Source organism: Chanodichthys erythropterus, chromosome 13, assembly GCF_024489055.1.
Source record: "Chanodichthys erythropterus isolate Z2021 chromosome 13, ASM2448905v1, whole genome shotgun sequence".
Classification (NCBI taxonomy): domain Eukaryota; kingdom Metazoa; phylum Chordata; class Actinopteri; order Cypriniformes; family Xenocyprididae; genus Chanodichthys; species Chanodichthys erythropterus.
The window spans coordinates 36,714,239-36,728,574 of NC_090233.1; the positions used below are offsets into that span (position 1 = coordinate 36,714,239).

At 34.9% G+C, this 14,336-nt stretch overlaps 1 protein-coding gene across 2 annotated transcripts; it reads right to left on the reverse strand.

Moving 5' to 3' along the window:
* Nucleotides 1-8,702: 8,702 nt before the first annotated feature.
* On the reverse strand, nt 8,703-13,789 carry LOC137034311 (chemerin-like receptor 1). Of its 2 annotated transcripts, XM_067407115.1 has the most exons (3): nt 13,762-13,789; nt 12,322-12,381; nt 8,703-11,612 (listed from the first exon to the last, which is right to left on the reverse strand). In XM_067407115.1, the coding sequence occupies exon 3, from the start codon at nt 11,600-11,602 to the stop codon at nt 10,613-10,615; it is 990 nt and encodes a 329-aa protein (XP_067263216.1). In that variant the 5' UTR covers nt 11,603-11,612; nt 12,322-12,381; nt 13,762-13,789; the 3' UTR covers nt 8,703-10,612. The 2 variants fall into 2 exon arrangements, with proteins under 2 accessions (XP_067263216.1, XP_067263215.1); XM_067407114.1 differs by lacking the exon at nt 13,762-13,789 and having other exon boundaries at nt 12,322-12,856.
* Between the last annotated feature and the right edge of the window lie 547 nt (nt 13,790-14,336).

Here is a 14,336-nt window from a genome sequence, read left to right on the forward strand (position 1 = left end):
CACAGAAACCAGGGACACAAGTCGGCAGCACAACTTTCGAGCAAAATGAGAAAGAAACAATTTTTTTGGTAACACTTTACAATAACAGTACATGAATAACCATGAACTAATACCTAAATTAATAGTTACTTCAACATGAACTCATGATTAGTTAAGATATGAAATAATGAAGAGTGATCCTTAACTACGACAGGAGTCATAGGGATTCATGCATGAAAACAGCAGCCTTAACTACGCGTTAATACATATTTGATAATTAATGCATTAATTAACATTTAGGGGTAAACTAAATAAATCAGCCTCCATAAGAGTAAACAAAAAGTACTCTGAATTTGAATTAAACGTGATTTAATACTGTCATAATTTACACTGTAATATCATAATCTGCCATCTGCAGCTTTGTGACAAATAATTGCAATGGCACATGATTATTTAGCCATTAATTACATAGATCTGTCTAATCAAATGTGGAAAATAGACTAACTACAACTAATAAATTTAATTTGGTCTAAACTGTTATCTGATTTTTATAGTTCATTTATATTTAGTCATAGCTAAATAGTCATAGGTTATTCCCGGAACTAAAGTATGTAGGGTTTGCTTCTGGCGGGACACTCATTAGTGGCGCACACTAGGTGTGCTCTTGGCGCGTTTGTTGTGTTGCTGGCATTTTAAACTAATAAATGTTGACTGCTTTGGTAAGCCGAATTAATAATTAAAGACATATTTACATGTATGTTTTATTGGGATTTTCAGGAGGTTATGTGCAGTTATTAACTGTATTTGTATTTGTATTTTTGTCGTTTAAATGTATATGCTTTGATTAGCATTAGCTTGTGGACGCGTGCGATTTTACATGTAAATGTGCCTTATGCGTGTCTTTACAGGTATGTTTATGGCTTGCTTTCAAGTCCATATATGTTTAATTATATAAATAAAAATAAAATACAAATACTTTTTATTTTATTTTTTTTTGTACCGGGGTGTAAAGGAATAAGGATGGCACTCTATAGTGTTTATTCATATATTAGTTAATGATGTGTGATATGTGCATCATGTCATGACTTTACTTGAGGGGGCACAATCATAATTAACTCATTATTAACTAAGCATATACTAACATCAACTAATGGTTTGTTAATGTATACTTATGTCATGACTTTACTTGAGGGGGCACAATCATAATTAATTCACTGTTAACAACTTACCAAATTCAGCTCATGATTATCATTAACTTACTATCAAATACACATGTACTAACACAACTATATAAGTGTTCAGCCCAGTTAAGTGATGTTGTGTGACTTTTCAAAAGTCAGAGAATGGAGGTACAGTATATGATCACGGCCTGCGTCTGGATGGAGAGTGATCTTCTGAATCTGATCCCAGCAAACGCTCCCTGACCTTAGTTCATGTTTCCTGTTTGGTTATTTTTTTGGGAACCGATTCCTCAGGAAGTATTCCTTTAAGTCACAGTAGTTTAGTTTGATAGGAAAGAATATCACAAAACAGATTAAGACCTTTTAAGATAAATAGTGTATTTAGTATTTTATATGTTTGATAAGGAGGATAAGTGAAAATAATGGCAAACTAATCCTGTGCCTTTCAGTGATGTTTATAATGAAGCAGCTCATGTCAGTAGTTTAAATTCTGACATTAATAAATTGTTTACATTTATTTCAAAGTCCAAATATGTATTATTCCTTCTTATAGAGACTGTTTGATTTAGTTTACCCTAAATGTTAATTAATGCATTAATTATCAAACATGTATTAACGCATAGTTAATACATGTTTTCATGCATGAATCCCTATGACTCCTGTCGTAGTTAAGGATCACTCTTCATTAGTTCATATCTTAACTAATCATGAGTTCATGTTGAAGTAACTATTAACTCAGGTATTAGTTCATGGTTATTCATGTACTGTTATTGTAAAGTGTTACCATTTTTTTTTTTTTTTCTTCAAAATTGGTGATTTCCGTTTTTTTGCAGAATCTTTTAGTTGAGATCATGAAGAAGCCTTTCCGTGTTTGAGATGGCAGTATTGGTATATTTAAAAGCGTACATTTTGAGGTTGAAATCAGGCTTGTTTTTCGGAGATTCTAGCATGCAGTAGGGGCGTGTCATGTCTGTGTGTATTTCCATACTGGGAAGCGTGGCTACTTGTATGCAGCGCTCTGGCCGGCTCTAGCTGATATCAAAATTCAATGAAGAACCGTGGCCGTTACACCGAAAATGTTTTGAAGTACTTCTTCGACAAGCCGGATGCTTATGAACAAGCGCTCACTGATTCTGAAGACGATCTGAGCGACGATGAAAGCGGCATAATAAGACATTTCCTCTCTGGAATCGGGTAACACGCCGGCGCATTTTGCAGGATTTTTTTCACATTGCAGCAAAACAGACTTAAAATACTCCGTCATTTTTTGTCATAGAGACATAAGTAATATATCAATTGAAACTATAGAATGTCTTCTTTTATTTGTGTACACTCAGAGTAAAAACAAAATGTTGTGCTTTTTGTAAAATAAAGAAAACTAACATGATGCGTGATCTCTCATCTCCCTCTGAACGAAGTCCAATCTGATAGTTCTCAGAAAATGAACTGTAACTTAATACTAATCATAAAAACAAACAAACAAACCTTCTGTGTTTATGTAATCTGTATGAAAAGAGAGCCATGTCAGAAGTCTGTGATTCAGCTCATTATCCTCTAATGCGGCCACGCCCACGGAGGGAGCGCTATTCAGACACAAATTCAGTCAATACATGCATTCATCGTCTCAATCGTGTATTTTTGTCTTGAAAAGTGTTTTGAATAGCCATAGTTAGCGATCTCTGGCCTCTGTTAGTCCAGTTAGTTCCTGGATTGCCTATTCTTCTTTAACAGGCTTCTCAGGTGAGAAAATTTCATTTCATGATTATAGTGACCAAAATGATCACGGTTATTACAGAATCCTGTTCAAAAAGTAAATTCACCAAGTTTCATGTGGAAAACCAGCAAATAACAAAATTAGCATCAATATGTAATATTTCTTTACATAAACATTAAAATAATAACATTAAAAATGATGGGCAGATTTTAAAGGAGTGTCTTACAACAAACTACAATGCACAAGTTCAAATAGTTTTGACAAAAAGTCACATATTTCAGCCTCTAAATCATTTTTATAAAAGTCAAAAAAGATAAATTACTGACATTTATAATGCACATTAACCTTTATTATTAATAGTATGCGGTCCATGCAGCTTTACAGGGGGTATGGTTTATCTAAATGAGAAGTAAATGAGCCCTATTGTCACTCCCAGCAGGTGAGAACAGGCGAGAACTGCAACTTTAGAGGCGTTTTTCTCCCTATAGAGCTTTCTTGAATGCCTACCTTCAAATGGCCACAACTTCTCCAAACATTATCAAATTTTCTATGTGTCACACATCGTTGGAAAGCTTGGAGACTACACTTTCAGAATCTGTGAATAACTCAAAATGGCCCAGAACCGACTTGTGTCCCTACTTTCCGTGACTGGTCACATTTTTCGGTGAACTAACCCTTTAACTACTGTAGGGAGGAGAAAAATCATCTCACAGTGATTTCTTGCATGCATCTTACTGTGTATTTATCTCAAACAGCTTCCCCTTCACTGCAAACAGGCTGAAATTGGCTAAATCGTCGATTGCAGTCTCTCTCTCTATGGATCTCAGCATTTTTGGACAGAATTTAGGATATGTAAGTATTAAAATTTAATCTGGCATAATTTAATTTACAGTTCATCTGAAATTTTTGAATATGCTATTGACAAAAAGATGTTACTTATATATTCTTAAGTTATAGTAAAAAAAAAAAAAAAGTTTAAAAAAGGAGGTTAAAAATAATTTGACACTAATATGGAATTCTCTCTCTCTCATTTTTTAATATAGTGTTAGAGCCGGGATCTCCTCTGAAGGACTGAGTACATTTGTGTTCGTGGACATGCATACAGACCAGGGAACATTCTGATGTTGTCAGTCAAGTTCTGAACTGGAACCAATCTTTGGAGAAGTTCATTTATTTCCAAAGGTGGAAAAAAACAGTGTGTTGTCTTTTTTAAAAAAAAATAATTTAGAGGAGAACATTGATAATAATAAGAAATGTTTCTTGAACAGTCTTCTTTCAAAAACATTAAGACACTTAAATTCTTTTGGCCACCAGTGTACATTAATCAAATTTTGGAAATAGTGAAATGATTTTGAAAGTGGGGTTATGTGTCATGTTACCTAATGTAAAAATGTATTTATATTTTGCAGTTTTATGAATATAATCGTTGATATTTAATTATAATATTTTTTTGACAGTAAGCTGAACAACCATTGACTTTACATTTTTTAACATAATGCGTGTAGTGAAGGACAACACATAATGTGTTAATTTAACAAGTTTACACATCTTTGTGCTAACCTTTTTGACACATTTACTTTGTTAAAAACAATAACGGCTTGAGTTAAAATTAACACAAAAAATGTGTCCCTAAACTCTCCCATTAATGTGTAAATATTGTCATTTTTAACACATCCTTTCCAGCATAGGCAGACTGTTTATTTTGTGATATATATGCAATGTTTTAAATAAAAAATAAAATTATATTTTGCAATAATTGTCTGTTTGAATTGTATCTCAATAGTACTTATGTAATTAATTCTATATAATATTATGAAATCTATATTTAGGACAAAAAAATACAGTAGTGTACTGATTACCTGGGTTTTTTACAGTAATTGCACCATATTACATAATTTCAGTACCATGTAGTTACTGTAAAACTGAAATACAGTTATAGTACTGTAAATCTTAATTACAGTAACTTACTGGCAACACTGTTGTTACTGTAAAAACCCCTTGAAATGTCTAACAGTGTAGGCAAGTTCGGTCCTAGAGAACCGCTGTCCTGCTGAGTTTAGCTCCAACCCTGAAAAAAAACGTTCAGCTGCCTATAGCCTTAGTAATCCTGAAGAGCTTGATTAGCTTGTTCAGGTGTGTTTGATTAGAGTTGGAGCTAAACTCAGCAGGACAGCGGCTCTCTAGGACCGAACTTGCCTACCCCTGAGCTAACCACACAGACGGTGCGTTCCAAACGGGATATGTCGCCCTCCTTAGGGCACTTTGGAGTGAAAATAATCATGGCCGCCATATTGAAGCTGAAGTGCTCAAAACTGGCCACTTCGGGCCCCCATGATCCTTTGCACAGGGAAGTTCTATGATGTCACAGAATGGGTACAGGGGACTCAGTTATATATTACCTATAAATGTGTGTATAGTATTTTTCTATACTACTGTAATATTTATATGAGTTATATTTGGTACATTATTATGGTCAAAATGACATTGTACTTCAACAAAAATACTTTACAGCTCCCTTTATCAGTCCATTCGTATGTTTCAAATACATAGACACAATATGGTGTGATAAACCAAAAATAAATAAATAAACTAACATTAAACAAAGGGCGCAGTTTGCACAACCTACTCTTCCTTGATTGTCTCGTTAAGATGACGCAGAAGTGCGTTCCAATATAAGAGTTTTTTTGACCCCTACACCCTTCATCCCTTTGAAGCTCTCACTCCGGAGGGTAAACCCTTTGAAGGGATTAGGGCATAGGGATGAGCCCTTCCGAATGGAACGCAGGGACAGTATTAAGAATCAAGGGTTCACATACTTTTGATCAGGGATATTTTAATAAATTCAGCTATTTTTTTGTCTTGTGGATTATATGTAAACATCTTTTATGTAAAATATCTTACTCAGTATACTGTTAGACCTTGCAGGGCTTTTTTACAGTAAAATACTGGCAACACAGTTGCCAATTATTTACTGTAATCTACAGTATGTTACTGTAAAGATACCATGCACTAAACTAAACTTGTGTTACCTCATTTAATTTGCAGAAACCAACTGCCTCAAATTGTCGGAGTTACATTTAAATTTACAAACTGATTTTTATTATATGTTAATAATATGAGCATATCATTACTATGAACTTATTTCTTTAGAGTTTGATACAAACATTTCAAACAAAACGATTTTCACTGCACCAGCAACTACACAGTTACCATCTGTTAAATAAAACATGCAGTATATTACCAATGTGTTTTGATCTTCTCCTGAACCTAAGCACAGGCTCTGCTCTTCAGCACAATGGTGACCCGCAAAACTCAATTTTACAGTAAACTAGTTAGTACATAATTAAGTTGGCTTGAAAAAGCCAACTTACTATAATGCAATTTAAACATATTATTATTCTTCTGAGACCAACTCCTCCTAGAGCTTTAACTCTATAAACTCCAAACTCGGGTCAGACCTTCAGACTGTTGTTAACTTAGTTTCTATATCTTTTCTAACTGATCCGACATACAGTTTTCCTAAAAAAGCTGGAACTTGGAAAAATCCCATTGACTTTCATTGAACTTGGCTCATCTGAACATTCTGTCCAACTGTCAAAATTCAAACACACAGACTCAATCAAACTGCCATTCCTATTTCTGAGCCATTCAAAATATAGTCGTTTCTCAATGTCAAGGATACTTCCTTGGCAGGACTGGTCCTTCCAAGTCACTTCCTTCAGAGGCTAGGCGAGGCTCCTCTTTAGCATTCGGAGAACATGTAAATGGAACAGACTAGCAAGTTCACGTCATTGCGTCATTACCCCCCGGTAAACAGCTGCTTGTTTTCTACACGGAGACGTATAAACACCTCCTGTTTGTTCCTTGGTCCCTGTTAAAAAAGACGAGAAAGCTATAACGCTGTGAATGGTATAATGGTATAATATTAACATTAAATTACTTTGGACAACTTAACTAGTTATTTATAAAAGAAATGCCGGTGACGGCAACCAAGCTAACAATTGTTAAATGACGGTCCGGTTCAGTTAGCCATCAATAACGTAATTTGTATTTGTATAATTTATAATATCAAATCAATACGGTAGTAATTTGTACTGGCATTTAAACGTTACACTTTATTTATCTGACATATTTACTACAGTTATAACAAATGTTTCGTAACGTATATATACTTACATTTGAAAGCATATTGCCCGCTAACGTCCAACTTTTTTTAAACATTTTTGAACAAGATTGCAAAGCTGCGCGCATAGGATTGTGGGTGATTTGAGAGCGCGAAGGCTACACATATGCATCCTTTCCTGTGTATAGGATATTTTTCGAACGAAGGACTCAGTCCTTGTTTGAATTCCGAGGATCCTCAACATTGGAACAGTCCTTTGACGGATGTCGATGATGTAGCATCCTCGAAATTCTGGCTTCCGAGGATCCTTCCTTGACATTGAGAAACGCCTTATATCTATCTATCTATCTATCTATCTATCTATCTATCTATCTAGCTAGCTAGCTAGCTAGCTAGCTATCTATCTATCAAATCTATCTATCTATTTATTTCCATCTTTCTAATCTATCTATCAAACTAAATCTATCTATCAATCACTTCTCATCTATCTATCAAACGAAATCTATCTATCTATCTTTCTATCTATTCTATCTATCTATTCTATTCTATTCTATCTATCTATCTTTTTCCATCTTTCTAATCTATCTATCTATCTATCTATCAAACTAAATCTATCTATCTATCTATATATCTATCTATCTATGTATCTATCTATCTATCTAAATCTGTCCATCTAAATCAATCTATCGATCTATCTGACTATTCATATCTATCTATCTATCTGTCTATCAAATTAAATCTATCTATCTATCTATCTATCTATCTATCTAACTATTTCTATCTATCTATCAAACTAAATCTATTTATCTGATTATTTCTATCTATCAAACTATATCTATCTATTTTTCTATCTATCAAACTAAATCTATCTGATTATTTCTATCTATCAAATTAAATCTATCTATCTATCTTTCTATCTATCAAACTAAATCTATCTATCTTTCTATCTATCAAACTAAATCTATCTATCTATCTTTCTATCTATCAAACTATATATCTCATAGCAACCACCCAGAACAACCTAGCAACCGCAAAGCAACCACCCAGAACACCATGGCAACCGACTAGCAACCACACAAATCACTCTGGCAACATCCTAGTAACTAGCCAGAGTACCTTAGCAACTACATAGGAACACCCTAGCAAGGACCCAGGATACCTTAGCACCCACCCCGAGTACCCTAGCAACCACATAGCAACACCTTAGCAACCACCCCGAGTACCCCGATCTATCTAATAAAACGTAAACTTTCAAACTTCAAACTTTCTGGACCGGCTTTTTCAAGCCAACTTAAAGTTTGTCTTCAAACTTTTTTATCTAGATTCATATTCTGATTGTTGATGTCTCTGCTGTGCAAGTTATGCTGGAGCTCAAAATATTTTACACATTATAAGGACTTATATATTCTCCTAAATAACTGATTACTGAAATGTTGCTTGTTCGTATGCTGTTGAATCACAGATATAGTACAATCAATAAAGATAAAACACCCATTAAACAAAGACTAGACACAGAATTAGATCAGTGAATTAAACAAGTCCAACAGAATCATTACAACAGCCAAACACCTGATAAACTTTATGTTGGCCTTTTTCTGTTATAACAAATATGTTTTATAAACACTCAGTTACAGCAGCCAGAGAAAGCTAATGTAAAACAGTCAAGAGCCCAACTAAAGCAGCCACTTGTCACCACGATGTTGACTGCAAACTTCAATAAATTTTAATTTTCAATAAAACATCAACATCCATATCTGTTAATTCTCAACAAGAACTTCTTTACATGTATGAAAAAATAATGTCAAACTGGTTTGACACTTAAGTCAGTTGTAGTTCTTGTGTTTCTGCTCGTGTCATTTTTCTGGTCTTGTTTCTCTGTCCTTCAGTGATTCTGCTTATCAGGTGTTCATAAAGTTTCTGAATTCACTCACTTCTTTTCATTCACTCACTCTGTCAAGTGGACTATATTAGTGAACTAATGTAGGGAATAGTGAATGAGGGTATAGGGTGTGATTTAGAACACAGCCTCTGAGTGTTGTCTTTGAGCATTGTTAACTCACAGTATATTCCTGTAGGCTATTTTCTCGAAGATGACACATATTAACCAGAATGCAGTGTTTTCTACAGTATATTACTGTTTTAATGGTTTGTTACTGTCAGAATTTGGCTGTTTTTCTACAGCAAGGTCTAACAGTGTATCCATTTGTTTTATATTAATTATACCATAAGCACATTTTGACATACAATGTTTATACATTGAAAACTTTATATGTAAAAGAAACAATGTATCGTGACAACACAGCAACAATATTTTGATACAGAATCAATATAAAAAACTTTTGAAAAAAAGTTGCTATAAGCCTTATTTAATAATAGCCTACAATAGGAAATATATATTGGTGGTTGTGCATCTTATGCGGATGAATCACAGGACTTTAAGAATAAGATTAAAACATGCAGACAAAAATGGTAAAACATTTCTAGGAATGACAACAACAGCACTACAGTATACTATATGCGCTCCTCCATCATTATGTCTTTGCATTGCGGATCTATTTCAAAAATGTAAAAAAAAAAAAAAAACAGATTTTCAGCACAGTCCAAGTTTGAAGTCGACCGGTTCGATTCTGGCTTTGGAATTTCAGAGTGATCATTGCATCATTTCAGATGCGATGAGTCCGAAGATTCCTAATTTATTCCTAATAAATGTACTAGAAGTGTCTTCTCTATATATGTTTCCATCACGTTTTATGTGCATTTTATTTCGTTGAATAAAAAGTATCCCAGCGATTGTAGGAGTTACATTTATTTTATCTTAAAATGTGCAGACCTAACCGTTTTTTATTATTTTATTTTTATTTTTTTCAGAAAACCCATATATGACTCATTAAAAATTCTGTAGGCCAACTACTTAGACTACTTTACTGCATGCATAAGTTTTAAAAAACCCACTTTAAAAATTACAGTTAGCTACAAAGATCATCGCTAAGACACATATTTTGGTCCATTTGTTCAGCTTCGTTTATGACTTTTAGGATATTTAACATAGATAGGTTATAGCAAGCTATTGACAACATTATTTCTATAGCCTAACTATTTCTGAACATATGTAGGCCTACACGGGTTCTGTCTCGCGCACAGACGCGCGTGCGAGCCTATGAGCCTGCGCACTATCTAGGGGACATTTGTTTTAAAGCACTCAATTCACTCTCGCACGGGCTGTTGTACAGTACACACACTGTCCGTGCCATCAAAAAAATTGGGCTGCACGCGGACGTCCGCGAACCCTCCTGACGACGAAAATTACGCGATGCGGACGGTGCGGACGCCCTAAGTATACTTTGCCCGTAATAGCGCTGAGACCAATAAGAGAATGGTCATGTCATGTAAGTAAGTGTATAGCCTACTTATGATGTTGTTCTTCAACAAATTAAGTTAAAGCAAAGCAGGAAATTGGAACATACAGGGCAAATTTCCAGAAGAATCTTGACATTTCAGAGTTTGGATAAAAGTTAAAAGAAACAGGCCACTTTTCAGTTTCACTATACAACCTGTTTTTTATAGACGGTCAGTATAGTTCACATTCCTTGCTTGTATGTGGTACACTATATTTTTCTACTGCTTCAAGATGCCTAAGGGCGTCATTTCCCTCTTATCATTCTGATAAGTATGATCTGGGTCATGCCCCATCCACTTCATTTTAAGACTGCGTCCCAGTAACAGATAGATGAGTGGGCTGGTAAAGAGGTGGGTTGTGGCCAGTACAGTAGCTGCTGGAAGTCCATATTTTGACATAACTGTACCCAGGCTGCCGCTTACAGTTGCTTGAAGCATAGTTAAGAAGATTTGAGGGCCCCAGCACACAAAATACACAATCTTTAGAAAACATATGATCTGTGCCTGCTTCCTGCATTCTTTACATGTTTTGAGAGATGATGCCACACAGCAGCTGAGAAACATTATCAAAGCTGGCACCAGTAGCCCGAGGAGAAATCGCATGACAACGACAGCCTTCAGCCTTGCAATGCCGTCTTGAGTTGTTTTGGATTTGTCAAAGTCATAGTCATCAATGCACTGAAGATACCGAACCTCTCTGGAAAACAGCGAAGGACATGCCAAGACTGCTGCAATGGTCCAGGCGAATGAAATAAGAATAATGTTACAATTCATGCAATTTTTTGTGCACGCGCTCTTTAAAAGAACAGATTTGACGCTCCAGAGACTCAGCATGGTTGCCGTGAAGTACATACTGCCGTAGGTGATATAGGATGACAGCTTGCAACTTGCAGCGCCGTAATTCCATACAAAGTAATTGTAAGCATACAGGAGCTGAAACACAACAGATGTACAGGAGACTAAATGTGTTGCAGCCAACGCCATAATCCAAATGGCAACCTCCTGAAAACGCTTGTATGTCCGGCAGCTGATGACAATGACAGTGAAGTTGAGGGTGACACCCAGGATGAGAACAATGCAATATGTACTGAAGTAGGTCATCCTGATCTCATGTTTGTACTGCTTACTGCTTGAATTGTCTATGCTTTGAAGTTCCAGAATGATAGAATCGTAGTCTGTATCATTCCCGTTAACGTGATCTGGAGACATCTTGTAAATCCTGAAACCAAATTAAATGGATTACATCACTGTGAATAATATGCTTCTCTGGAAGAGATGGGTTCTGTTCAACCCGATCGTTCTTAAAGGAATAGGGCAGACAAAAAGCTTTACAGAAGTGGTCACTCTGTAATGTTTTTATGAAAAAATAGCTATGTGATGATTTTATTTTCACGTCCAATGGAAACATTAACATTATACAGGTTCATGGCTGAGCAATGACAGGATTTTTTGTTTTTAAGTGAACTGTCCCTTTAAGATGGAGAAAAAAACGTTTCTCTTTCCAAATGACACACCAATAAAAACATGGAATGGCTTCCTTTTCTATACTATCTTCAAGGATAAAATATCATTATATAATATAGAAATATCTTGTTATAGTCAATGACACTGAAATCCTTATACTTTCATCAGTAATGCATACATTTAAATACTTTACCAGTGAAAAAAATTAGATAGTAGGTCCAGCAAGACTGTAGTAATTAAAATATCACACAAAAATGCATAATTCAATATTATGAATGAAAGCATTTACTAAGCATCTCCACAAACAGAAAAAATATTACCATCATTAGAGTACAAATACAGACATATCTGCAAAACAAGACTACATGCAATTAAAAAAAAAAAAAATCTTATTGTGCATTACTGCGCACCACTTTACATTTGAATTGTTTGCTTTCTGCATACTTTCTGCAAAATATTCTTACCTTTGTTAGCAAAAGTGCAGAACGAAGAAAACCAGAAGACTGTGTCCACCTGGGAAGACTCTGAATATGAAAGTAAAAACTCTGCACTGAATATTTAAGACAGCATAGTACACGTTTGTTTTCGTCATCTGCAATTTGAGCTGCAGAACATGGTTTTTGGACCATTTCCAAACATTTTCTGTTCCTGTTGGATAACTGTGGTTAAACGCACATGTGGAAAAAGAAGTTTCATTTTTCTAACTGTAACCATATTTATGTCATTAGTAAGGATGTTAAAAGTTGACATCTAAGTTTGTGGTTCTAAGGTTAAAGAGAGAGACTTCACTTGCATAACAAGTTGTTAACAGCAATAGCACCACAAGATTACATGTTGAAAAAAAAAATATTTTTTTAAACCTTTCTAGTAGCTTAATTTGGTTACAGTTCAAGAGCAGCTTACCAAAGGCTTAAGTATCAAAAGTCAAGTTCAAACATGATGCATTAAAAGCAACCTAACCCAATGGCTGAGCTTTCATTCCAAAGTTCATGTGAGATCTGAGCTGACTATATTGCGTAAGGGGTGGAAAAATAGTTACATAAACTAATCGTATGCAGGGTTCTTCAACTATTACTATGGAAGTAAATTAATGCCAAATGTTTTTGAAATAAAAAGATTGTTGAATTGCACTAATTGAAAAAAAATGCATTACATTAGCTGTGCTTGCATTTTGATGCATTGTATTTTTAAGGCTTGCATTTTTATGGGCTGAAATTCAGCATGGTCGTATCTAAGCTGTGAATATCGCAATTAAAAATATTTGAAATGTTGCATTTTCTGCAAAATTTGAACCACTGAATTTGTGGAAGCGAATTTGTAAAGTGAAATAAAATGGACTGAAAATTGCTAGTCGAATTGTATAGGTTGTATTTTTAAACAGAATTAATATTTTGGAAGTGAAATCTGAAAGGTGAATATAAATTATTGAATTTTTAATAATGGAAATGTGTGTGAAATATTGTTAATTGAAATATTCACAGCTTAAATATGCGACCATGTTGAATTTCAGCCCATAAAAAAAAATGCAAGCCTTAAAAATACAATGCATCTAAATGCAAGCACATCTAATGTAATGCTTTTTTTTTCAGTTAGTGCAATTCAACAAGCTTTTTATTTCAAAAACATTTGGCATTAATTTACATCCATACTATTTCATACTGATAAGAAAAAAAGCAAGGTGGTATCGCCGGCGTGACCAGCCAACCTCTGAGTGTTAAAAGAGAGAGACTTGCACTTGCATAACAAATTGTTAAAAGCAATAGCACCACCAGATTACATGTTGAAAATAAATTCTTTTTTTAAACCTTTCTAGTAACTTCATTTTGTTACAGTTCAAGAGCAGTTTACCAAAGGCTTAAGTCTCAAAAGTCAAGTTCAAAGATGATGCATTAAAAGCAACCTACCTTTATGGATGAGCTTTGTCTAATTCCAAAGTTCATGTGAGATCTGAGATCTTACTTCCGGTTTTAAGGGAACGCAGGCTGCTGCTCCTCTCTCCCATTTTTATTTTTTTATTGTTTTAAAATGTTAAATGTTAAAGGATGTTTTGTTTTATACATTTTGGCAATATTACTTGAAACTGTCTTTACTAACTGATAAAAGACTATTTATTAGGTGCATTGAAAGGAATAATATTAATATACATCATCTGTGCACGAGGTAGGGCCTTAAAAACATCAGCCAATCGTTTACGCGATCATCGTGTAAACGATTGGCCCTCTGGCTTGTCAATCACTGCCATTACGTTCCTTGTGAGAGACGTGCGCGGATTGGCCCTCTGGCTTGTCAATCACTGCCATGATGTTCCTTGTGCGAGACGTGCGCGGCTGCGTGCTCCAGTAACTTTCCACACTCCACAGGCACCGCATGCAATGTTTTTGTCAGGAGACAGGAGTAACAACTGCAGATTATGAGTTACCTGCGGTGAGTCCGACATAATGAATCCACTAACATGACACAGCGAATGCCGTTGGTAAAC

Bases quoted from the DNA above. Each gene is read 5' to 3' on its own strand.
- LOC137034311 (XM_067407115.1), bottom strand. From the start codon at position 11,602: ATGTCTCCAGATCACGTTAACGGGAATGATACAGACTACGATTCTATC.